At 51.3% G+C, this 25778-nt stretch overlaps 2 protein-coding genes across 9 annotated transcripts in view; both read left to right on the plus strand.

The window, feature by feature from the left end:
- The first annotated feature begins 358 nt into the window (after positions 1 to 358).
- Positions 359 to 9448, plus strand: HARBI1 (harbinger transposase derived 1). Of its 4 annotated transcripts, none has more exons than XM_073541669.1 (4): positions 359 to 1014; positions 2770 to 2897; positions 6186 to 6917; positions 8172 to 9448. In XM_073541669.1, the coding sequence occupies exons 3-4, from the start codon at positions 6248 to 6250 to the stop codon at positions 8543 to 8545; spliced, it is 1044 nt and encodes a 347-aa protein (XP_073397770.1). In that variant the 5' UTR covers positions 359 to 1014; positions 2770 to 2897; positions 6186 to 6247; the 3' UTR covers positions 8546 to 9448. The 4 variants fall into 4 exon arrangements, with proteins under 4 accessions (XP_073397770.1, XP_073397768.1, XP_073397771.1 ...); XM_073541667.1 differs by having other exon boundaries at positions 360 to 1014; positions 2770 to 2884; XM_073541668.1 differs by lacking the exon at positions 359 to 1014 and adding an exon at positions 1172 to 1671 and having other exon boundaries at positions 2770 to 2884.
- Positions 9449 to 13241: 3793 nt separating this feature from the next.
- The window catches only part of AMBRA1 (autophagy and beclin 1 regulator 1), a 62258-nt gene continuing 49721 nt past the window's right edge, over positions 13242 to 25778 (plus strand). For 4 of the 5 annotated variants that reach the window (XM_073541671.1, XM_073541673.1, XM_073541674.1 and 1 more), the window contains exons 1-2: positions 13242 to 13476; positions 21639 to 21856. In XM_073541671.1, coding sequence (XP_073397772.1) covers positions 21722 to 21856 — 135 coding nt within the window. In that variant the 5' untranslated portion in view covers positions 13242 to 13476; positions 21639 to 21721. Of the gene's footprint in view, positions 13477 to 14903; positions 15040 to 21638; positions 21857 to 25778 lie in introns of those variants that run through there. The other variant, XM_073541672.1, reaches the window with a different exon arrangement.

The following is a 25778-nucleotide window of genomic DNA, read 5'->3' on the forward strand; positions in this document are numbered from 1 at the left end:
CCCCCCGGTCTCGGCTCTCCCTCTGTCCCCGGCTCACGTCCCCCCCGGTCTCGGCTCTCCCTCTGTCCCCGGCTCACGTCCCCCCCGGTCTCGGCTCTCCCTCTGTCCCCGGCTCACGTCCCCCCCGGTCTCGGCTCTCCCTCTGTCCCCGGCTCACGTCCCCCCCGGTCTCGGCTCTCCCTCTGTCCCCGGCTCACGTCCCCCCCGGTCCCGGCTCCCCCTCTGTCCCCGGCTCACGTCCCCCCCGGTCTCGGCTCTCCCTCTGTCCCCGGCTCACGTCCCCCCCGGTCTCGGCTCTCCCTCTGTCCCCGGCTCACGTCCCCCCCGGTCTCGGCTCTCCCTCTGTCCCCGGCTCACGTCCCCCCCGGTCTCAGCTCTCCTTCCCTCACGTCCCCGGCTCACGTCCCCCCCCCCCGGTCTCGGCTCTCCCTCTGTCCCCGGCTCACGTCCCCACCGGTCTTGGCTCTCCTTCCCCTTCCTTCACGTCCCCGGTCCCGGCTCTCCCTCTCGCCCCCGGTCTCAGCTCTCCTTCCCTCACGTCCCCGGCTCACGTCCCCCCCGCCCGGTCCCGGCTCCCCCTCTCGCCCCCGGTCTCAACTCTCCTTCCCCTCCCCTCACGTCGCCGGTCCCGGCTCCCCCTCTGTCCCCGGCTCACGTCCCCCCCCGGTCTCGGCTCTCCCTCTCGTCCCCGGTCTCGGCTCTCCTCCCCCTTCCCTCACGTCCCCGGTCCGGCGCTCGGAGCCGCCATTACTGTTTGTGTTTTGCTCTGTCTGCGTGGAAAGCTCATCTGCGATTTCTCAGTCGCACATTCTACACCCACAAAAAAAATTCCCTCACTCTCCGGTTCCCCCCTCATCCCCGCAGCACCATCTTATGACCGCCTAATTTCTACCAGAAACGAGGATATTTTTTTCCGAGTTGCGTCATGATCTGTGATGAGATGTGGAATCTGCAGCCGCCAACAACAAGACTGACTGCAGAGACTGCGCTGAGGTCTGGAGAGCCCGAAATTCGGTAAATGGCTGATTGTGTGGGGACCCGGGCGGCGGGGCCGCTGCTGCTTCACCGGAGGGGGCTGCTCAGCTCTGCTAAATAGTTTCTGTGGGACATATGAGACCAGGAAAGTAATAATCCACAGCAACCAATCACAATGCAGCTTTCATTTTTCAGAGGCTTTATGGAGAATGAAAGCTGCAATCTAATTGGTTGCTATTGGCAATAGCACCATTTTTCTTTAGCTCTCCCCACTGCGGCTCATTTTCATTTTTTCGTCTTCTTGCACAAGCAGTAACTTTTCCATCCACCCAGGACTTGTTTTTTCACGGGACGAGTCATAGTTGTGATCGAGAGCGTTCACCTTACTATATAATGTATTGAAAAATGGGAAAACCTGATAACACGTGCGATGAAATTGTGAAAAGTCATTCCGCCAAGGGGTTTTTTTTTGTGTTTTGTTTTTACGGCGTTCATTGTGGGGTAAAAATGAGCTGATTGCAGAAGTGGGACCAGTATGGGCGGTTGGGATGCCGAATTGTATGGGGCTGCAGTATTTGGCCCCGTCTCTGACCGCCGCTTCTTCTAGGGGGTGCAGTAAAAGCGCGCCAAATAGCTGACAAGCCTAAAGAGCTTTGACATCTAGGTCGGTGCCACCGGTTCCTATGCAGAGAGCAGGTGAGTTTGTCATCGGCTGTTGCGCTGTGCATAGGTAGCGACCGAGATAACAACGCGGCAGCACGGTGGCTCAGTGGTTAGCATTGCAGCGCTGGCGTCCTGGGTTCGAATCCCACCAAGGACAATATCTGTAAGGAGTCTGTATGTTCTCCCCGTGTTTGCGTGAGTTTCCTCCGGGTTCTCCGTTTTTCTCCCACACTCCAAAGACATACTGATAGGGAATTTAGATTGTGAGCCCCATCGGGGACAGTGATGATAATGTGTGCAAACTGTAAAGCGCTGCAGAATCTGTTAGCGCTATATAAAAATAAAGATTATTATTATTACATCATTGCCTATGCAGAACACAACAGCTGATGAGAAGATCACCTTGATGCGCATTGCATAGGCAGCAACTCGGGGTTGTCCTGTGCTTTCCCCTGCGTCTCCTCCTTTGTCATTTTTGGAGAGGAGAGGAGAGAAAAAGACCGGGCTGCGAGAGCTGCCCCGAATGTAAAAAAAAAACAAAAAAACAATAACGTGATAATAAATTTTAAGTTTTTACATAATTTGCCTAATCCTATCTAGGTTTTGGACTAAAGGGCCTGTCACACTAAGAAATATCGCTAGCAATATCGCTATAACTAGTGACGTTATAGCGATATTGCTAGCGATATCGCTGTGTCTGATACTTACCTACGACCCGCTCCCCCGCTGGTTATCGCTGATCGCGCGAGAACGTCCTGGACTGTTTCTCGTCGTCAGCTTCCTGTGGCGCTTCCTGCTGTGAAGACGAGCGACACGTGGAGCCGGATGGGAGGACGCAGGATCGCCTAGTGTGTCGGTAAGTAGCGATCCCCGACCCCTGCGATGTCGCTGGCGAGATCTGCCTGTGTGACAGCTCACTAGCGACCACTTAGCGATGCACCAGCGATCCTGACCGTGTCATATCGCTGGTCGGGATCGCTGGTACATCGCTAAGTGTGACAGTACCATAAGGGTTAAGGTTTGGGATCGTGCTATTGTTAGGGTTGGGTTTAGGGCCAGGATAATAACATATATATACAGTATATTTGTAATGAAAACTGAACTTAACAATGTATAACTTTCTTTTTTAAGTTTTATATCTAATGGCCCACGGGTGAGAAGTGAGAAAAAAATTGGCTTCCTCTGGTGCTAGCAAGCCCTGCCTCACCACCGGCGCTGCTGAAAAACACTTTAAAGGAGTATTCTGGTAAGAAGAACAGGTAATAAGTACTAGATTGGTGGGAATCCCCCACTGATGAATGGAGTGAAGATTGACCACTGTTGCTTCATTCATTCTCTATGCGACGCTGGGGATAGGTATTTTTTTCACTTAAATTTGAGTCGAGTAAAGACATTAGTGCTTCCCTGTCCTGACCGGTCCTCCATGGCATCCTGAGTAGGGCAGACGTAACTTCTGCGACCAGCATCCTTCATGCTTCTTGCGCTTACAAGGCCCTGCAACATCATGGGGCCAAGTAATCACAAGAGGCAGCCAGGATGGCGGATGCAGGACAGTCCAGCTGCATATGAAGGAGCAATTTAAAAGGAATCTATCACCTACAAAAATCAAACAAACGCTTTTTACCTGCATATATTGCGGTAATCTTCAGGTTAATAGCATTTATATCATGCCCGCCTTAGCGGAAGAGCAGCTACAGGGAGAAAAATAACTTTTATTCTCCCTGCAGCCACTGACTTCCAGACACTGGGGCGGTGCAGCAGTTACCGCTTATTGCAGAACAGGCTGTCAGTCGAGGAGAGATGACATTGGATAGTGATCAGTGACTGTAGCCGCCCCGATGACTGGAAGCGAGCGGCTGCAGGGAAGATGAAACTTTTGCATTCCTCCCTGTAGCTTAAACTTATGCAGAGGCATCAGGTATGAATATCAGAAATGACAGGACCCCTGTGCAAGGACCATAAATGGATCCATATTTCCTAATAGCTTCTCGTAGAGCACCCCCATCTCCAAGAATCCTCCGGTAACTAAATTCCTTGCACCCCACCTCTGGGACCTGCACCTATCGCTTTCCATTCACTTTTATGGCAGTTCCGAAATTAGCTGAGGAAGTGCACTCGACATTTTTTGGAGCGGCTTGACAAGTAGAGAGAGCTTGTATAAAACGCCACCTCTCTATCCCCAGCAGGACCCCATTTTTGGGATGGGCTCCTGTCCCTGCTTTAATGATGGCAAGGGGCCCCGCTAACCCATGTGTACTTATGGTGGTGGTCCTGCCCCTGGGAGCTATCACTGTTCCATTTCATGTTATGGAGATAATGTCTCCCAGATGCAGCCGGGGACGGAGGGCGGGCCTGACCGGGTGTGATGTGGATATTATATGGTGTTTCGCCATGTAATATTACATGTACATGGCAGAATGGTGGCGATAAATCGGCCTTGGAAATAGTAGACCATCGTTGGATTTCCACCCGTCAGTGATCGGATACGTTTCTCTCCGTAGATCTCACCTTTATTTCTATATCAATAACTGGCGCTCAAGGAAAAATATACATAAAGGCGCCTGCTGTGCTCGACCCACAATCACAAAGATCAATCACATTTAATATATCGAGTCCAAGGCGTCTGTGGAAATAAGAGCAGGAGTGTTTCTGACCGAATCCTGTGGCTGGCCGCATTATTGCAGCGCAGACCAGGAATCACTGGGTAAGACTAGGAAGGCACAGCGACTTTTTTCATGTCGCATCAAGTCACATGACCAAAACATTTGGTCTTAGTGTTCCTCAATTTTTCGGCTGTGACACAAGTCCAGAGACTGCAGCATAGTGCAAGTGAATGGGGTCGCATGGTGTTCCCCAAGATACTGTGGCAAGCAAGTCGAAAATAATCCAAGTGATTCCAACACTTAGCGATTTGCTTGTCGTGGTTCCTTTCGGGTCACAATATGACCCGATTCGCATGCAGCATGCTGTGAACTTTCCAAGGGCGGTGAAATTGCTAAATGCCATCTATACATCATTCATTAGGTAGTAAATATTTTAGAGGTGAGAAAATATTCTGAAATTTGTAAAAAAAAAACAAAAAAAACATTGTCGTTATTTTTAGAGATTAGTCCTGTATATTGATTTTGGAGTATGTGTGACATTTTGGTCACTTTTTATTGTCATTTTTGTTTTTTGGGGAGAGGGGTTGGCGATGATTTAATAGCCTTTCAGGCATTCCAATTTTTTTTTTTCTTCGGCATTGAACTTATACTTTTAATAATTTTATAGTTTAATGTATTTTTTGGTCACGACGCTACTAAATATGATTTTTTTATCTTTAATTATTGTTGACGCGACATGATCAAAACTTTTACATTTTTTTAAAACATTTTAATTTTTACTTTATTTTCAGTTCCTCTAGAGGACTTAGGCTTTGTGCACACGTTGCGGAATTGCCACGGAAATTTCCGCGGGAATTCCATTCCGCAGGAAATACGCGAGAAAACCGCATATTAATTCCCGCCTATTTCCCGCGGAAAAACTAGCGATTTGCAAGCGTAATCAGCTTGCAGAATGCTAGCGTTTTCCAAGCGAACTGTAGCATCGCTTGGAAAACTGATTGACAGGTTGGTCATACTCGTCAAACATAGTGTTTGACTAGTGTGACCAACTTTTTACTATTGAGGCTGCCTATGCATTATCAGTAGTAAAAAGATCTAATGTTAAAAATAATTAAAAAAAATTAAAAAAAAGGTGTCTTTCTCACCTTCCGACATCCCGCGCAGCGTCCCCGATCATCGCGATGCTCCCGGCAGGTCCCGTTCCCAGTGATGCATTGCGACAATGGCCTTTGACGTCGCGGTCTTTCTAGACCACTACGGTATCGCGAGACCGCTACATTATCAAAGGTCATTGTCGCAACGCATCACTAGGAACAGGACCTGCCGGGAGCATCGCTGAGGTCTGGTGACGCTGCAAGGGACATCGGAAGGTGAGAATATGACGATTTTTTTATTTTAATTCTATTTTTTACAGCATTATTGTACCCAGAGCCTGGAGGAGAATCTCCTCTCCTCCGGACCATGGACACCATCCGCAAATGTTCTGCTTACTTTTCGCGTTTTCACGGCAAAATCGTGCATTTAAAATCGCTGCGAAAACGCAAAAAAAACGCTACGTGTGAACACAGCCTTAAACTTGCGATTTGTCCACCTTTACTATATACTGCAGTTTTCATATGGAGCTCAGCCTGTGGCTCTACTTCATAGAAGGACCAATATGGTAGTTATATCATGGTAACCCATCAGTTCCCTATGATCGCGCCAATGTTATTATTCAATATATAAATGGTTGGACTGCTGTGATTTGAGGGTGCTCCAGTCGCTGCTGGTACAGGTGGATGTCGGCTGTGTAACGCAGCCAGTATCTGCCTGGTATGAAGCAGGATCAGCTCCTGAGCTGGATTCTCACTTTCCATTATGTCTAGACCACATTGACCATCAGTAGATGTAAATCGCAGATGGATGGTTCCTGAGTGATGACCGCCTCCTTTCTCTTCTTTCCAGATAACCTCCCTATGACGTAGCCCAGGATACTTGTGACATTTGCTGGTCTTTGTAGCTTGACTATGGCTATTCCGATAACTGTCCTGGATTGTGACCTCCTGTTATACGGCCGCGGACACCGCACCCTGGACCGGTTTCGCCTGGATGACGTTTCCAATGAGTACTTGGTTACTACATATGGCTTCCCCCGGCCATTCATCGACTACTTGGTTGAACTTCTGGGTGCGAGCCTATGCCGGCCGACTCAGCGATCCCGTGCCATCAGCCCTGAGACTCAGATCATGGCGGCTCTTGGATTTTACACCTCTGGTTCATTCCAGACCCGTATGGGAGACACGATTGGAATCAGCCAGGCTTCCATGAGTCGATGTGTGACCAATGTCACCGACGCTCTGGTGGAGAGAGCCGCGCAGTTCATCTGTTTTCCCCAGGAGGATGTGTCGGTGCAGAAGCTGAAGGATGACTTTTATGGCCTGGCGGGGGTCCCAGGTGTGCTGGGAGTGGTGGACTGCATGCATGTGACCATTAAAGCCCCTAATGCAGAGGACTTGTCATATATAAACAGGAAGGGCTTGCACTCTTTAAATTGCCTTCTGGTGTGTGACACTCAAGGGGTCCTTCTCTGGGCTGAAACCCACCGACCCGGCAGCACCCAGGATGATATGGTTCTCCACCAGTCCAACCTTTCCTGTCTGTTTGAGACGAAAATGCATAAAGAAGGTTGGATGCTGGGTATGTTCCCATCATGTGTCTGCAGCTATGCATTATATACCCTGAGGGGTTGTTAAACGATGGTGGGGGATTCCCTGTCTGATGTCTCCTACTTATGCAACAGTATAGTCACACATTCGCCTATAGGATCCCATGCGAACCCCATTTCTCACCCTGGTATAACTGTATGTCACAGTCAGGGTGCGCAAGTACAGAGCTGTGTGACACAGACCGCATCTGCCTGTAACAACAGCGACCCGATCCAGCTATAATCGCTGCTGTTTAAGCATTTAAATGCAGCTGTCAATGCCTAAATGTCAATAGCTGGTGCACACGGAGGAATAAATGGTGCCGACGGGTTACAATGGTAGCTGAGAGATAGCTGGAAGCCCTCATCACTGCCTTATTGGCCCCTTTGTAAACCTCCGTCACACATAGCGATCTCGCTAGCAAGATCGCTGCTGAGTCACAAGTTTTGTGACGTAACAGCGATCTCACCAGCGAGATCGCTGTGTGTGACACTGACCAGCGACCGGCCCCCCTGCCAGTTATCGCTGATCGTCCTGGAATGGCCAGGATGTTTTTTTGATCGCTGGTCTCCCGCTGGCCAGCACGCATCGCTGTGTGTGACAGGCGGGAGACCGAGCAGGAGCTGGTAACTAAGGAAAACAGAGGGTTTCTAAGTGCCGCGCAGCACTTAGAAACCCGATGTGTACCTTGGTTACCAGCTCCCTGCACCAGCGCGCTGGTAACTAAGGTACACAGTGGGTAACTAAGCGACGTGCATCGCTTGTTACCCCCGTGTCGCTGGTGCTGATCGCTGGTGAAGCTGCCTGTTTGGTAGCTCACCAGCGATCATGTAGCGACACACCAGCGATCCTGACAAGTTCATTTCGTTGTCGGGATCGCTGGTGCGTCGCTATGTGTGACGGGGCCCTTACCCACAGCCTGCCTGGATTTCATAGGAAAATGTTAATTTAACTATATACTGACTGCAATTAGACAACGACAGGATCAGGTTCCCTAAGGGGGCTACAAAAGTAAAGTAAAAAAAAAAAATTACACATAGATAATTTTTCTAACTAATATGAAATATATATAGTAAAAAAAAGATGTATGTTTTAGTCGACCAACTTTTCTCAGGTTAACTAGTATGATAAAACCCATATTTGCATTTTTTTTTCAAAGTTCTGAATTGTTTTTATACCCCTGTATAAATAATTGAGTTTGCGATATATTCTGAGAGATAACGTTCTCATATTCTGTATTTATTAGCGGACAGTGTGTTTCACCTCCGGCCTTGGCTAATGACGCCGGTGCAAATCCCCGAGAGCCCCCAGGAGTACAGATACAACATGGCGCACTCCGCCACTCACAGCGTCATGGAGCGCGCTCAGCAGGCGCTTCGTCACCGCTTTCGCTGCTTAGATGGATCGCGCGCCACCTTGCAATACTCCCCCGAGAAGTCGGCGCAGATCATCCTGGCCTGCTGCATCCTGCACAACATCGCGCTCCAGCACGGCCTGGATATTTGGTGCGATCCTGGACCTTCTGCCATGGAGACTGAAGAGGACTGTAATAACATGGAGGCAGTGGAGACGGAAGCTTATCGAATGAGGCACGAACTAGTCCTAAATCATTTCACCTAGAGAGGAGCGTGAAAATCCAATCAAAGTGTTACATCCGGTACCTGTCCTGGCTCTGCGCCCCGGTCTGCTGCTGCCCCCCCCCCCGCCGTCCAGGGCACTCACCTCGTTTCTTGCGCGCTGTTCCTATGCAGCAGCCGGCTCCCTATGTGTCCCACGCTGCTTCTCAGCATTCAGGTCTCTTCCCTTCCACCACCTCCTGGCGTCCCGTTGGCAGGCCTGCAGTCAAAGCTATTAGGGCACGGACACTCTCCAGGCTTCTTAAAGGGACCGCGCGCATTTTTTAAAAAAAAAACAGTTATCCAATAGCAGTGCACTGGCTGCTATATCTGGCCTCTCCTCCATAGGGAGAGCGCCGGAGCAACGAGTTTCAATCATTGCGACATCCGGTTCTGTTGCTAATCGGTCTGCGCTGCGTTAGCAGTCTCTGTGCATATTCTTGTGCTGTGTGTCTCCACAGAAATATCTGAATCCTGTTAACCCTGGTCATACCTGCAACCATCTGGGCGAAAGCCATCCCGTTCCGCCAACAGCCATCTGAGTCCGAGGACTGTGACAAGGTTACTTGAGCCAGCTATCTACAATCTACCCGGATCCAGAACCCGTCTCACTACGGACTCTGCTGCTATTTCTGTTATCCCTTTTGGTCTGCTGCCACGTGTCCGGGGTCTTACTGGAGGTAGCACCTGTATCCCCCGGGTATTCCATTCTGGTCCTGTCTGAGGGGCTTTACTACGGGTACCCGGGGCTCACTAGTCACGCCCCCTTCGGAGCCCCCCGGACCGTGGTCCCGAGGTTCCACTTTGAAAATAAAAAACGAATGTGAACTTCATCATCTCTGCCTCCGCTTCCATTCGTTACTCAAAGAAGACATATCAAATTAAAATACACATTTACTTATGAAAATATGTGGCTCCTCTTCTTTATTGTCCCAATGACAACACTTCCTGTCCTGTCAGGTATTTGCCCAGTCATATGGTCTTTCTGTGCATCCATGTCACCATTCACATCCTGAGAGTAGATATTAATATCAGTGCTCTACAATGACTGATAGCACCTCTATATACAGCTGATAACACAGGATCCACCATTCATAATAGGTGCTGTCACAGCTCACCTCCTCCTGTACAAAAACTGATAACATCTACATACAGCCGATAACACAGAATCCACCATTCATAATAGCTGATGTCACAGCTCACCTCCTCCTCCTGTACAATGACTGATAACACCTGTATATACAGCTGATAACACAGGACCCACCATTCACAATAGATGATGTCACAGCTCACCTCCTCCTGTACAATGACTGATAACACCTATATACAGTAGATAACATAGGATCCACCATTCATAATAGGTGATGTCACAGCTCACCTCCTCCTGTACGATGACTGATAACACCTCTATATACAGTGGATAACACAGGATTCACCATACACAATAGATGATGGCACAGCTCACCTCCTCCTTTACAATAACTGGTAACATCTCTATATAGAGGATAACACAGGATCCACCATTCACAATAAGTGATGTCATAGCTCACCTCCTCCTTTTTTCATAATGACCTTTGTACAACAGATAGGACAGTCTTTTCATTGCGGCTAATGTACATATGAATTTCGTGGAACAAGGAGTTTGAGTCTAGAGTCTATAAAGCCCCAGAGGTGACAATAGACAGATTTCTATTTTTTATTTTTCATAAAGATTCTGATATAGAAAAAAAAAACATATTCAAATGTTTTTAACAGACACATTTATTCCAGAAGCCTGATGTAAAGTATGGGTAATTTTCCGATGAAACATTCACTATAAGGCCTCGTTCACACCTTCAGTATTTGGTCAGTATTTTACATCAGTATTTGTAGCCAAAACCAAAGGAGGAACAATCAGAGGAGAAGTCTATTAGAAACTCGTACCACTTCTGTATTCATCACCGCTCCTGGTTTTGGCTTCCAAATACTGATGTCATATACTGACCATGTGAGTGTGGCCTAAAGGGTAATACCTAAATTTCTAAGTTATCAGTTACTGATGGTCGGGGGTCCGACTCTAACTGATCCTGACACTGGGGCTCTGCAGAATCCAGAGTGAAGCAGAGGCGGACATGTCCTGCCACCACTTCATTCATTGTCTATGGGACTGCTGGGGCACATGTCCAGATATCAGGAGGTTGGTGTGCTCTCAGTCGTGATGCTAGGTGCTGGTGGAACGGGTACGTGACTCCTCGTCCAAGGCAACAGAAATTCACCGCACACTCTTGGGGCTCTTTCACATCTTCTGATATTTCCGATACTGGAAAAGCCAATATCGGAGATGTCCATGTGTGTAATACTTGTGGCAGCTGTGTACGTGGCAACTGTGTGCCGCATAAGTACCACACATCCTGGAAACTAGGAATCAGCGGTATTGTTCGCACTTTACCCCGGGGCCGGGTGCTGAAGACGGCTCTCATCATTCACCCCTGCTCATGCTGTGATTAGCACTAGCAGGAAGAATGTTGAGACTTGACTTCAACTGATCACAGTGAGAGCATGAGCGGATGATGGGAGTATTCATCAGCCGCTTGCACTTAAATAATTTTAAAAAAAGTGACGTGGGTTTCCCTATATTTTTGATAACCATCCAGGCAAAACTGACAGCTGCGGGCTGCAACCCTCAGCTGTCAGCTTCAGAAAGGCTGGTTATCAAGAATAGAGGGGTCCCCACGCCATAATTTTTAATTACTTAAATAACAACCAGCCATGCTAAAGCAGACAGTTGGGGGGCTGGTATTCTCAGGCTGGTAAGGGGCCATGGATATTGACCCCCCCCCAAGCAGAAAAATAGCCTGCAGCTGCCTGGAAAAGGCGAATCTAGTAGATGCGCCAATTCTGGCGTTTTGCCCAGCTCTTCCCACTTGACCTGTAGCGGTGGCAAGTGGAGTAATATTTGTGGGGGTTGATGTCACCTTTGTATTGTCCAGTAACATCAAACCCACAGCTTAGTAATGGAGAGGCATCTATATGTTCTATCTGTTGCATGCAAACATCTAATGATAATGTGCAAAGGTCATTGTGAATAAATTAGAAGGTGATCTGTGACATCACCTGTTGTGAATGATGGATCCTGTGTTATCTATGTATGAATACTCCCATCGGCCGCCTCCTGCTCTCACTGTTATCAGCTGATTACAACTCTCAACATTGTCTCCTGCTAGCACAGAGGAGGGAAGGATGATGAGAGCCGTCTTCAGCACCCGGCACTGGGTAACAGCATTAACTGTATCGCTGCTTCCCAGGTGCCGGTACGTGTCACACAGATGATACACCGACGTTCATTGTCTATGGGACTGCCGATGCACATGTCCTGCCACATCTCTATGCATTGTCTATGGGACTGTTGGAACACATGTCCAGCCATCGCTCCATTCATTATCTATGGGACTGTTGGGACACGTTTAGCCATTGCTCCATTCAATGTCTATGTGACTGCTGGGCCACATGTCCAGCCACTGCTCCATTCATTGTCCAGTGGACTGCCGGGACACATGTCCGGCCACTGCTCCATGCATTGTCCAGGGGACTGCTGGGACACATGTCCTTGTTTATGGGACTGCTGGGACACATGTACTGCCACTGCCCCATGCATTGTCTACAGGACTGCTGGGACACATGTCCGGTCACTGCTCCATTCATTGTCTATGGGACTGCTGGGGCACATGTACTGCCACTGCCCCATGCATTGTCTACAGGACTGCTGGGACACATGTCCGGTCACTGCTCCATTCATTGTCTATGGGACTGCTGGGGCACATGTCCAGCCAAAGCTCCATTCATTGTCTATGGGACTGCTGGGATAAATGTCTGGCCACCGCTTCATTCATTGTCTATGAGACAGCTGGGACACACATCTGGCCACGGCTCCATTCAGATGGGGCATTTCAGAGCCTTGTTTTCAGGATTGCTGCAGGTCCTAGCAGTCAGGCTCCTACTGATCGGTAACTCATCACTTCCTCCATGGATAGTTGATAATTTTTAAAGATAGGAATAACCCTTTAAGTCCTGTCCTCACAGGAACGACCCCGACCTGTCCTGGACCTGCCGTGTTGTGGGCAGAAGCCTGGGTCTGAGAATTGGGGACCATCCTGGTAACTAGAGGTGAGGGCCACGCAGAGACGTGTGTATGTGGGGGTCCGGACTGTTGCGGGTCTCATGGGATGGTTGCTCTCCGGTCTGGCGTGTCACGTCTGGATTCTGGTCAGGAGTTTGCTCCGCAGCCTTCATACTACGTGACATCTCGTAGTCGCCATGTGTCCGTTTTTTTACAGCTAAATTGAGGCTCTAAAATAGTCGCATGGACGAGGTGTACGGATGGTGTAAAGCACGAGAGACGTCAGCGAACTAAAGGCAAAAAAAAGAAAGGTGGCCGTAATCGCATGCGGTAGATCAAAAAACTGCATTCCAATCAGAGAGCCACTGATAATGGAGTCACGGCAGGATGTCTGCTCTGTATCACTCTCAAAAACTTCCCTGAAAAACTTCCAGTCAACAATTATCCCCAAAAGTGTTCCAGATCGCGGCCTCTTCCCGCTCAGCGCTCCATTAATCCGCCTTGCTGCTGACAGCGCTCTCCACGCTCGATTCCTCCCGCCTGCCGGAGACGCGCCCTCTGATTGGCTGAGTTGGATCCTAGTTGGCTCTCCCCATCGATTCGCTCTGACATCCGGTGATCTCGGCTGGCGGCTACTCCGGTCTGGGGCCGCCATTGTCCCGGATGGTCTCTGATTGCCGGACCTGTCTGTAGATAACGATCTCCTGTCACTCTCCGCTGTCAGTGTGAGTCCCGGAATCGTCGGTGAACCGCGGCTCGGGACAGAGAGCGGCCGGCCGGGCCCAGGACTCAGCCCCATCAGCCAGGCCGGAGCCAGCGAGGCCTGCGCCGCCCGAGAGGTGACTAATCCCGGGGCTTGTACCGGCGGGTTCCGTGTGTGGTCAGGTCTGTGCGGGTGTGTTCCGTGTAGTGTGTGCTGCACCACCTCCTCGTCTTACCGCCTGCGTCTCCGTGGTAACCGTCCCCACCGCCGTACGCAGCTGTCGTGGCGTCCGTGTCGCCTTCGTTCTCGCCATGTGCGGCCCGGTGACACCGGCGGAGGACGCTGCGGAATCGCTGCACGTTTTCCATCAGGTTTACGGATTTACAGCTGGAAGTGGCAAAGAATTTACCGGAATTATCTACGATCCGCCGAGAAAACGGCAGATCGGCCGACACAAATATCACACCAGCAGGTGTAAGACTACAACTCCCAGCATGCCCTACCTGACCGGCACTCGCAACATCAGACTACAGCTCCCAGCATGCCCTGCCTGACCGGCACTCCCAACGTCAGACTACAGCTCCCAGCATGCCCTGCCTGACCGGCACTCCCAATGTCAGACTACAACTCCCAGCATGCCCTACCTGACCGGCACTCCCAACGTCAGACTACAACTCCCAGCATGCCCTGCCTGACCGGCACTCCCAACGTCAGACTACAGCTCCCAGCATGCCCTGCCTGACCGGCACTCCCAATGTCAGACTACAACTCCCAGCATGCCCTACCTGACCGGCACTCCCAACGTCAGACTACAACTCCCAGCATGCCCTGCCTGACCGGCACTCCCAACGTCAGACTACAGCTCCCAGCATGCCCTGCCTGACCGGCACTCCCAATGTCAGACTACAACTCCCAGCATGCCCTACCTGACCGGCACTCCCAATGTCAGACTACAGCTCCCAGCATGCCCTGCCTGACCGGCACTCCCAACGTCAGACTACAGCTCCCAGCATGCCCTGCCTGACCGGCACTCCCAATGTCAGACTACAACTCCCAGCATGCCCTGCCTGACCGGCACTCCCAATGTCAGACTACAACTCCCTGCCTGACCGGCCCTCCCAACGTCAGACTACAACTCCCAGCATGCCCTGCCCTCCCAACGTCAGACTACAACTCCCAGCATGCCCTGCCCTCCCAACGTCAGACTACAACTCCCAGCATGCCCTGCCCTCCCAACGTCAGACTACAACTCCCAGCATGCCCTGCCCTCCCAACGTCAGACTACAACTCCCAGCATGCCCTGCCCTCCCAACGTCAGACTACAACTCCCAGCATGCCCTGCCCTCCCAACGTCAGACTACAACTCCCAGCATGCCCTGCCCTCCCAACGTCAGACTACAACTCCCAGCATGCCCTGCCCTCCCAACGTCAGACTACAACTCCCAGCATTGCCCTGCCCTCCCAACGTCAGACTACAACTCCCAGCATTGCCCTGCCCTCCCAACGTCAGACTACAACTCCCAGCATGCCCTGCCTGACCGGCACTCCCAACGTCAGACTACAACTCCCAGCATGCCCTGACAGACGGCGGCATACCAAATGTGATATTACAACTCCTAGAGTTCTTTGGTAGACGGCGGCACACCAGACGTCAGACTGCATCTCCCAGCATGTCTTCTCAGACTGCGACACTCCAAAGGTGAGACTACAACTCCCAGTGTGCCCGTCAGACTCCGGCACTGCAGGTTGTGAAGCCATGCTAGGAGTTCTAGTCTGACCGTAGCTGCAGTGTTGGATTTGACGTGGATTTTAACTCTTCCTGCACTGGGATGACAATCTGTATCCCGGGCGTGCAATGAAAATTTGAGTGAGAAAAAAAAAAATCTGTATCTTTAATTTCCTGAGATTCAACGACGCGTCGCCAAGTTCACACCCTGCGGACAGCGCTGCAGCTTCTCTATCTCGGTTTGTAGAGGAATAAAGTGAAGCGGCAAAAAGGGCGAGATTGTTACCAGATTAATCTTCGTACTGCAGAGAAAATGGTGCAGAAATCCTCCAGTGACGTGAAAGCCATAAATCCCAGCACTCTCTGGACGCCATCACTCCAGCTGATGAGAAACTACAACTCCCAGCATCTCCCGACACCCTGCCACACTGCACCTGAATGGGCAGGGTATGCTGGGAGTTGTAGTTTCACATTTATTGTGCCTCAACGGCTGTCATGACATTCTGGGAGTTGTAGTTTCACAAGATCTGGAGTGCCGCAATTGGGTCGGATTTGATCAGGAATTCTGTACTAGAACTTGTGCGACTTAGTTTTACGTAAAGGGATAGTCTCATTATAAGCCGCTCTGTAATATATTATCTATGGCGACCGGCAAACAAGGCAGCGTTATATAGCACGAGGATCCGGGAGCCTCAGGGTACGTGCACACGTTGCAGATTAGCCTGCAGAATTTTCTGCAGAGAATCCGCATCTCTTGTCAGAAAACGCAGGCTGAAACGCTTGCGGTTTTCATGCAGAATTGATGCGGATTTTAATACGTTTTTGCGAGAGAGAGAGAATTTTTTATGTGCCGGAATGGAAAACGCAGCTGCGGATCCGCAAAAAGAATTGACATGTGGAAAATAAACCGCTGCAAATCTGCGCGTTTTTTTTTTTTCCGCAGCATGTGCACATCAGTTCTTCATTGAGATGAGGGAGGTACCAGTAATGCTTCTTCTCTGTAAATTGTTGGTTCAGATAGTATTTTTTTTTTTTTTTTTTTTTTATACCTGTAAATGATGTAGGCACAGATAGTGCTGCCTCTCTGTCTTTCCTAGTACTTTATGTAGAGACAGATACATTGGATTGCGAAAGTATTCATTCACCTCCCCTCTTGGCATTTCTCGTTTATTGCTGCCTCACAACCTGGAATTTCACTGTTTTTTTGAGGATTTGCATCAGTTCATGTATAGAACATGTCAACAACTGTGAATGTTTTGTTTTATTGTGAAGCAAACAACAAATAGGACAAATTAACTGATGCGGTACCGGAGGGTATGTATGAGTTATACATACTCCCAGGCAGTGGGTGTGGCCTCAGTGAGGCCACGCCCACAAGATGGCCTCATCCTTAGTTGGAGCGAGGCCACTCCCACTGGATGGAAGTATGTATGATGCATATGTACCTTCCGGTCTCGGGTCAGAAATCGGCAAATTCCCGCAGTGCATGATCTGGAGAGATTCAGAAGACTGCAGTCATACAGAGTGATTGCAGACTTATTTATTTGGAACGGACAACCCTTTTAACGTCTGGGCTTTGACTCGGCCACTTCAGAACATTTCCCCTTACACCACTTGAGTGTTGCTTTAGCAGTATGCTTTGGGTCATTGTTTTGTTGGAACATGAACCTCCGTCCCAGTCTCAAATCACTGACAGACTGAAACAGATTTTGTTCCAGGATATCCCTGCTGCCACCACCATGTTTCACTATAGGGATAGTGTTCTTGGGGTGATGAGCTGTGTTGGTTTGGTGCCAGACATAGCGTTTACCTTGGTGGAAAAAATGTTCAATTCTGGTCTCATCTGACTACAGCACCTTCCTTCTTACATTTGGGGAGTCTCATACATGTCTTTTGGCAAACTCAAAGTGACCCTTGCAATTTGTGTAAGTAAAGGCTTTTTTCTGCCTTTTCTTCCATAAAGGCCCCCTCTATGCAGTGTATGGCTTATTGTGGCCGTATGGATAAATACCTCGGTCTCTGCTTGGGAACACTGCAGATCTTTCAGGGTTCCCTTTTGGTCTCTATACTTCCTCTCTGATTAATGCTCTCCTTGCCCAGGCTGAGACTTTGGTGAGTGCCCTCTCTTGGCAGGTTTGTTATGGTACCATGTTCTTTCCATTTGATGATATTGGATTTGATGGTGCTTCGGGGATCATCTGAGATTGGTGAGATATATTTATTTATTTTTTTCTTATAACCCAACCCTAACTTGTGCTTTTCCACGGTGTCCCTGACTTGTTTAGAGATCTCGTTGGTCTTCATTATTAGAGATCATCCTTATTCTCATTTGCACATGGAAACACGAGAAGCAATGGGATGAAAGTGAAAGGGAGAAGATACACATTAGATATTAGAAAACACTTTTTGACAGGGTAATCAATGAGTGGAACAGGCTGCCACGAGAGGTAGTGAGTGCTCCTCCAATGGAAGTCTTCAAACAGAGGCTGGACAGACATCTGTTTGAGATGATTTGGTGAATCCTGCATTGAGCAGGGTTTGGACATGACCCAGGAGGTCACTTCCAACTCTACTGTTCTATCACTTCTATGATTCTATATTTTCATGGTGTTTGGAGATCTCCTCCGTGGTCTCCGTGCTGGTGTTTGGAGATCTCCTCCGTGGTGGTGCAGCCTCTGTGGCCTCTCAGAAAAGGTAAAGTGTATATACTGACACAATGTGACAATTAAATTGCACACAGGGGACGTCCTGTCACTAAGCATGGGTCTTGTGAAGGGAATTGCCTGCACCATAAATTTTTAGGGGCTTCATTTCAAAAGGGCTGAATACATATGCACATGACAGTCTTTAGTTATTTGATCCCATAAATGTCATTTGTGCCTATATATTTCTCACTTAGACTATTTACAGCTGATGCATCATACACAAATCGGATTACAGAAGTATTTACACACAGGTTGTAATGTAACAAAAAAGGTAAGAATCCAAGAGGGGGTGAATACTTTTGCAAGCCACTGTAATAGTGCCTTTAAGTGATGTGTGCACAGAACCGTCTTTCTGTACTGTAAGTAACTCGCTCTGTGTTGACACCAGTCTACGTAACTCCAGAACTTGTCTAGTCGTATTTACCAGATTTAATTTTTTCATGTGTTGGTTTCGGTGTTCTCGTGTTTGCTGCGGCGCTGTGACTCCTTTATAACGTAGTGATCTGAAGCTGCCGTTGCCTCGTCTGTCTGCCTAACTATTGATATCAGTGGGTTTAGCGGATAGGGGTCTTCAGTAGATCACATCTGTATCATGTCAGTGGGGGTCTGGTACGGTCCTGGCGGAGGTACGAGCTTCTCCATGAGTTTGGCGCCTCTTACTCCAGCGCTTCTTATGTGAAGACTGGACCTTTTGTATTGAGGTCATCTTCGGTCTCCAACAGGGGGGCTCTGTGCTGAGCGACTCTGCTCCTTTTAGTGATTGATTTAGGACTTGGCAAGCGGACCCCCAACCAATCAAATCTGTTGACGACACAAGTTTTCTAAAAAGTAAAGTTACACTTAAAGGGGTTTCTCCAAATCCCCAACTATTGTGTATCACTATCTGATCAGACCTGGGGGTCACCTGGGACCCTCCATGAATCCTACTGGGCAGAGCTGTAATAAATCTGCACAGTTCTGCTCCTGACCCAATCGGGGGTCTCAGGACATTACCTAATGCTTTCAGTCGGGGTCCCAAAGGTCACATTCCCACCAATCATGAATGTCGCGCTTCCTGCTTTCCCTTTGGACAGTATTGCAAAATATTCAATGTTATCACTTGCAAAATAAACCTTCTCAGACAAGCGCAGCCTGATGTTTGATGGAGCAAAAGTCACCATTTGTCAGACGGTCCCTTGTGTAACTGCGCGGCGGGACCTGTGGCCATGTGACACCAGCGGGAAAACTAATCCAGGCCTCTGATTGGATGAGGAGACCCCCAGCTCTCTTTACGACTTGTGTTTCCAATGTATGGGGGGGTCAGTGAATGGCGGACTTGAGATTTGCAGCCTGTCGGTTTACGGTGCAGACTTTACCCCTTTGGTGACGGTGTCATCGGTGTTCTGGGTCCATGTTCGGTCGATTTCTACCATCAGTGATTTTTTATGAATGGGTAAATAATGGTATAAAGCTTCTCCTGTTCTCTGCGATGTTCCTCGCCGACTCTTCTGCTACATTCGTGCGCTGGATGCGTTTTTCACGAACCCATAGACTTGTATTGGCCCTTGTTATCCGTGCTGCAAAAAACGGACATGTGACCAGGACCATAGATTATAATAGTGACGCTATGTATCTATGAAAAAAAAGAAAACCGCACCGGACGCGTGCGTGCACCGCGGAGGTCTGAATGAGGCCGTGTTTTTGTGCCAGGTAATGCGAGTATTTGCCACAGATCTGACGTGAAGGCAAATTCCGCCATATTTTTCTCGGCCACATGACTCCCAGCTTATGTCTGGCAAACACTGGTAGGTGAATAATATTTTATTCATTTTTAACCCCTGCAAGCATTTATAGATTTAAAAAATAATAATCCCAGAAAATTCTTTTTAATATTACAAAATAAATAGCCCAATTTTGTACTTTGCGATTTTATATAAAGTTGCAGGGTGCATGGGAGTTTTATAGTGTGACTATTTCCCTTCCCACAGAGCCCCAGCCCGTCACGGCTTAGCCGCAGATCGTACTGGGGTGACGCGCCATGCCTGTAGATCAGTCCAGAGAATGTGCTATGGCTGCAGATTGATGGGGGGTCATGGTCGTAGGTCGGGCCTGGGAGAACTCGCCGTGGCAGCAGGTCGGGCCTGGGGGGACTTGCTGTGGCAGCAGGTCGTGCCTGGGGGGGGGACTCGCCGTGGCAGCAGGTCGGGCTTGGGGGGGGGGGGGACTCGCCGTGGCAGCAGGTCGGGCTTGGGGGGGGGGGACTCGCCGTGGCAGCAGGTCGGGCTTGGGGGGGGGGGACTCGCCGTGGCAGCAGGTCGGGCTTGGGGGGGGGGACTCGCCGTGGCAGCAGGTCGGGCTTGGGGGGGGGGGACTCGCCGTGGCAGCAGGTCGGGCTTGGGGGGGGGGACTCGCCGTGGCAGCAGGTCGGGCTTGGGGGGGGGGACTCGCCGTGGCAGCAGGTCGGGCTTGGGGGGGGGGGGGGGGACTCGCCGTGGCAGCAGGTCGGGCTTGGGGGGGGGGGGGGGGGGACTCGCCGTGGCAGCAGGTCGGGCTTGGGGGGGGGGGGGGACTCGCCGTGGCAGCAGGTCGGGCTTGGGGGGGGGGGGGGGGGACTCGCCGTGGCAGCAGGTCGGGCTCGGGGGGGGGGGGGGACTCGCCGTGGCAGCAGGTCGGGCTCGGGGGGGGGGGGGGGGGACTCGCCGTGGCAGCAGGTCGGGCTCGAGGGGGGGGGGGGGGGACTCGCCGTGGCAGCAGGTCGGGCTTGGGGGGGGGGGGGGGACTCGCCGTGGCAGCAGGTCGGGCTTGGGGGGGGGGGGACTCGCCGTGGCAGCAGGTCGGGCCTGGGGGGGGACTCGCCGTGGCAGCAGGTCGGGCTTGGGGGGGGGGGGGGGACTCGCCGTGGCAGCAGGTCGGGCTTGGGGGGGGACTCGCCGTGGCAGCAGGTCGGGCCTGGGGGGGGGGACTCGCCGTGGCAGCAGGTCGGGCTTGGGGGGGGGGGACTCGCCGTGGCAGCAGGTCGGGCTTGGGGGGGGGGGGACTCGCCGTGGCAGCAGGTCGGGCTTGGGGGGGGGGGGACTCGCCGTGGCAGCAGGTCGGGCTTGGGGGGGGGGGGACTCGCCGTGGCAGCAGGTCGGGCTTGGGGGGGGGGGGGGGACTCGCCGTGGCAGCAGGTCGGGCTTGGGGGGGGGGGGGGACTCGCCGTGGCAGCAGGTCGGGCCTGGGGGGGGACTCGCCGTGGCAGCAGGTCGGGCCTGGGGGGGGACTCGCCGTGGCAGCAGGTCGGGCCTGGGGGGGGACTCGCCGTGGCAGCAGGTCGGGCCTGGGGGGGGACTCGCCGTGGCAGCAGGTCGGGCCTGGGAAGGATGTGCCGTGTCCAGCAGTACAATGATGCCCGCCTTGTGCAGCCACACCCCAGAATATTCCAGTTTGGACACGGACACATTTTCTTCCTATCAGGATCTCCTGCTCGGTGTCGTCACTCCCACTATGTGATATTGAAGGCCTTCTCCTCCTCGGCGTCGGTGCAGACGGGGTCATGAGCACCTGGCAGCCGCCCAGGACAGGAAATCTACTCCAGCGCTTAAAGGGACAGTGACGTGTTATTCTCTCGCTACTCTAGTAATCAGTGATCGCAGCCGGTTATAACTCTACTGCAGTGAATGAGGCTGAGCTGCGATACCGCACACAACCTGTGGCCAGGGGGGCACTATTTTTTTGGAAGAATTTAATCTTTCTCTAATCCTGAGCCATCCGTTCCGAGTAAGGGCTCTATAGAGAAGTGCTGCAGGTTCCCGGGTACATTGATTTGCTCATTTGCAAGATAGCTTTTTGCTTTCCTTGTATGAATCTATTTTCCCAACTGACAATTCCTTCTGTTTTTCCTTCTAGGCTTCCATGACGTCTGCCCCTCTCCTGGATGTCAGCGCCTTCCTTCTGTTGTGAGAGGCTGTAGTGTCGGCGCCGGTGGTGCCATGAGGGTTGTGCCTGAGAAGAACGCGGTCCGGATTCTCTCAGGCCGAGAGAGGGGTACGCAGGCGCAGGGAGCCCAGCGACTCCTCCAGTGTTTGGTGGAGGACAAAACCCGGTTTATGAAATGGGAGGGCAAGGTGAGTGACCCTATGAACTGTGGACTGCCCATCCTCTCCTTAAAGGGGTTGTCTAAGGCTATAGTGGGCTATCTTTTATTTTAGGTCACCAATATCAGATCTGTTGTGGACCGTCACCCCCACCGACCTGCTGGTTCTGCGCAGGATGAATGTGGTTTTATTGGCACTGTTCACACCTGGCCGTAGCGGGAGCTATCGGTGGGGGTGCTGATCTGACATTGACGGGCCATCCTAAAAGGGTAGTAAAATGATATCCCAGTCCAGGAAAACCCCCTTAAAGAAGACTTTTCTGTTGTAATGAAGAAACCTGCCATGTAACTTTAACCCCTTAGTGACAGGGAAAATTTTAGAAGAAATCCCAGCAAAAAAATTTTTTTATATATATATATAATTACTCTGTTGCCTCATTGGGGGACACAGAACCATGGGTGTTATGCTGCTGTCCACTAGGAGGCGACACTATGCATAATCTGAAAAAGATTAACTATGGCTCCTCTCTGCAGTATACACCCCTGGACGGCGTCAGCCTTCTCCAGTTTTTGCTTAGTGTTGCAAGGAGGCACACCTAAAGGATTTTTCTTTTTTCCGTTTTTTTTCTTCGGATGACAGATGAAGAAAAGTGGGTCTCCTCAGTGAGACTCCCGGCATGGCTCCTTCCTCGGCCCCCTATTATGGGGTGCCCAGTTGAAGTTGAGATGGCGGTTCCCCATGTCGCTCCTTCCCCAGTCCTGCGAGTGCTGGTTCGAAGTTGAGACCCCCCTCCTTCCCCAATTCCTTTTGGTCTTGGGTTGAGGTCGAGGCGAGGAAGAAGCCCCCTGACGGTGACAGCAGCACCCTCCCTAATCCCCCTCTGGGGGTATTAGGTTGAGACGCCACAGGTAGGGTCTGTCCATGGCAACCTACGCTGCATCCAGGAACCCCAGCCAGAAGCGGTCTCCTGTCGGGGCTGGGGCGAGTGCAAGCAGGCATAGCACATGCAGACACAGGGCTCTATGCGCCCCTGTGTCTGCGGCAGCATTAGTCTACAGCGCCGCAGTGGAACCCATCACAGGGCCCCGCTTCAGGTTGTGGCCCCACCGCTAGCCTGCTTTTCAATCCGGGGGGCCGATCGAGGCAGAAAGGGCGTGTTTTTTTTCACATCTCTGCGCGCTCTTTCTCAGCTCTCCGCCCCTTCTTCTCCCTCATCTCCTCGGCAGCCATCGTCGCTGCAGCAGACGCTGTCCCATACAGCAGCAGCAAAGCCAGCAGTCTCCGGGGGGCACAGGACTGTGAATTGTCAGCGCTGGACCTAGGGGCAGACTGGTGGGGTAAAATCACAGCCGGGTTCTCTTTACTCAGCTGTGAATCCATATTACCTACAAGGTTTTCCTATAGCTCCCCTGTGTAGTTACCCCTTTACAGTCCTCTGCTAGCCAGCCTCTGTGCACTATGCTGGGCTCAAGGAAAAGAACCAGGCAGGACTGTTATGCTTTCTGCACAGCCTGCAAAGCCACTCTCCCCAGTGGCAGCACGTACCCGCACTGCAAGGATTGTATCCAAAATACTGGGTCAGAGCCCCAGGAAGCCCCTATCATTGCTTCAGCGGCCGCTACCACGCCGGAATGGGCTACCCAGATGTCGCAGTCTATGACACAGTCCATAGATAACCTGACCTCCACATTACTCCTGGCACTGCAGGGTCATGTCTCGCCTATGAGTGTTAACCAGCAAAGGGACAGCTCCACCCAGGTACAGGCCAGGTACAGGTACTGGCTCTCCCAGACGTAAGCGGACCCACACGTCGCGTTCCTCTGCGTCATCCCATAGCACACGGTCATCCCCCTCCAGGGAGAGACACCGTGGTCCCAGGTCGCCTAGACTGTCCCCTACCAGAGACAGACAACGCAGATCTCTGCAAGAAGACCTCCTCCCCAGCTCACCCACCAGGGAACACCTGAGCGATACGCAGGATTCGGAAGGCATCTGTGACTCCGACTCGGACAATGAGACAGAGAGGTCTCTGGTCCCTTGTCCCCCTAGCAACACAGCGCTAGTTGAGGACATAATCTCTTCCATCCATCTGGTGCTGGACATTTCCGATCCAACCCCGGAAGTCCCAGAACACAAGATTTGCTTTGAAGGTGTTCTGAAACCACCTAAGGTTTTCACTAACCACCCGGAATTTCAAACGATCCTTGCCAAGCAGTTTGCACAGCCTGATAAAAAAAAATTCACCAATCGTAAATATTTAGAAGCTAGGTACCCCTTCCCACAAAAGGACACCAAACGGTGGACAGATCCACCTGAAGTGGACCCCCCAGTCTCTAGACTAGCAGCACAGACCCTCCTCTCACTGCCAGATAGCTCAACCCTCAGGGACGCAGCAGACAGACAGGTAGAACGCATGGCTCGCTCAGTGTTCGAAGCGGCAGGGGCCTCCCTGGCCCCCCGCGTTCGCTTCAGTTTGGGCGGCCACGGCCATTCTGGCTTGGGCCAAAACATTGCAAGATGGCCTTCAAATCCTCAGCTGTCGGACCATGCGGTTCAAATAGCAGTAGTAGCAGATTACATGCTTCATGCAGCCCTTGACTCCGCAAGAGGTGTAGCGGGGATAGCAGCAAACACCATCACAATTCGGCGTATCCTCTGGCTGTGGGAATGGAAAGCGGATGCGGCTTCAAAGAAATCCCTCACGCATCTCCCGTACTGCAGTGGACGGCTTTTCGGTGAAAAGTTGGACACTGATATCCAACGCCACTGGGGGTAAGAGTACCTCTCTCCCTCAACTCAAACCTAAACACACGTTTAAACGGCGTAACCAAACACGATTCTGATCCTTTTGGAATTCTTCGGGCTGGTCAGTCTCGCACCCAGCACAAAATCGTAACCGCTCTCCACGCAGGAACAACCCACGGGCAGCGCAGAGGCCGGACAGGACCTGGCAGTCGAAAGCAGGCCATGCGAAGCCCAAAGGAGGAAAACCTCAGAATTTCGCTTCATCATGACTCGCGAACTCCGCAAGACACCCCACCAGTAAGCGGACGACTTCTACTCTTTCAGCAAGTCTGGCTGCCTATTACAGAAGACAGGTGGGTCAGGGAAATAGTGTCTTCCGGATACAAGATAGCGTTCACTTCCACTCCACCGATCCGGTTCTTCCTCTCTGTTCCACCAAAACCGCCAGACAAGGCTCATGCCTTTCACCAGGCGGTCTCCTCTCTCCTTCAAGCAGAAGTCGTAGTACCGGTTCCCACGACCGAACGCTTCCGAGGGTTCTACTCCAATCTATTCGTAGTCCCCAAGAAAGGAGGCAGCGTCCAGCCCATACTAGACCTAAAACAACTCAACAAATATGTACGGGTCTGTCATTTTCGCATGGAGTCCCTTCGGCCCATCATTGCGTCCATGGAGCAGGGAGAATATCTCGCCTCCATAGACATACAAGACGCATACCTGCATATACCAATTGCTCCAGCCCATCAAAGATTTCTCAGGTTCGCGATCAACCAGGACCACTACCAGTTTGTTGCTCTCCCGTTCGGATTCGCCACGTCTCCCAGGACGTTTACCAAAATCATAGCAGCCACCATGGACGTTCTACACTCCAGAGGCATTGTAGTCGTTCCATAACTGGACGACCTTCTCATCAAGGCTTCCAACTTCAAGGACTGCGAAGTCAGCGTCTCAATCACAATCGACACTCTGAGTCGACTGGGCTGGTTAGTCAACTTACAAAAGTCATCGACTACCCCGAGTCAGTCCCTGACCTTCCTAGGGATGCTATTCGACACCTCCAGGGGTCTGCTGCTCCTTCCCAGGGACAAGGCACTGGCTCTCCGTCTGGGTCTGGGAGTTCGCATACTCCTCCGCAATCCTCCCCGATCTTTCGGTTTGCCATAAGAGTCCTCGGCAGCAGCGATGGAGGCGGTACCATTTGCCCAGT

This window comes from Dendrobates tinctorius, unplaced genomic scaffold (genome assembly GCF_039654945.1).
Source record: "Dendrobates tinctorius isolate UK_male_01 unplaced genomic scaffold, ASM3965494v1 ptg000124l, whole genome shotgun sequence".
In the NCBI taxonomy this organism is placed as follows: domain Eukaryota; kingdom Metazoa; phylum Chordata; class Amphibia; order Anura; family Dendrobatidae; genus Dendrobates; species Dendrobates tinctorius.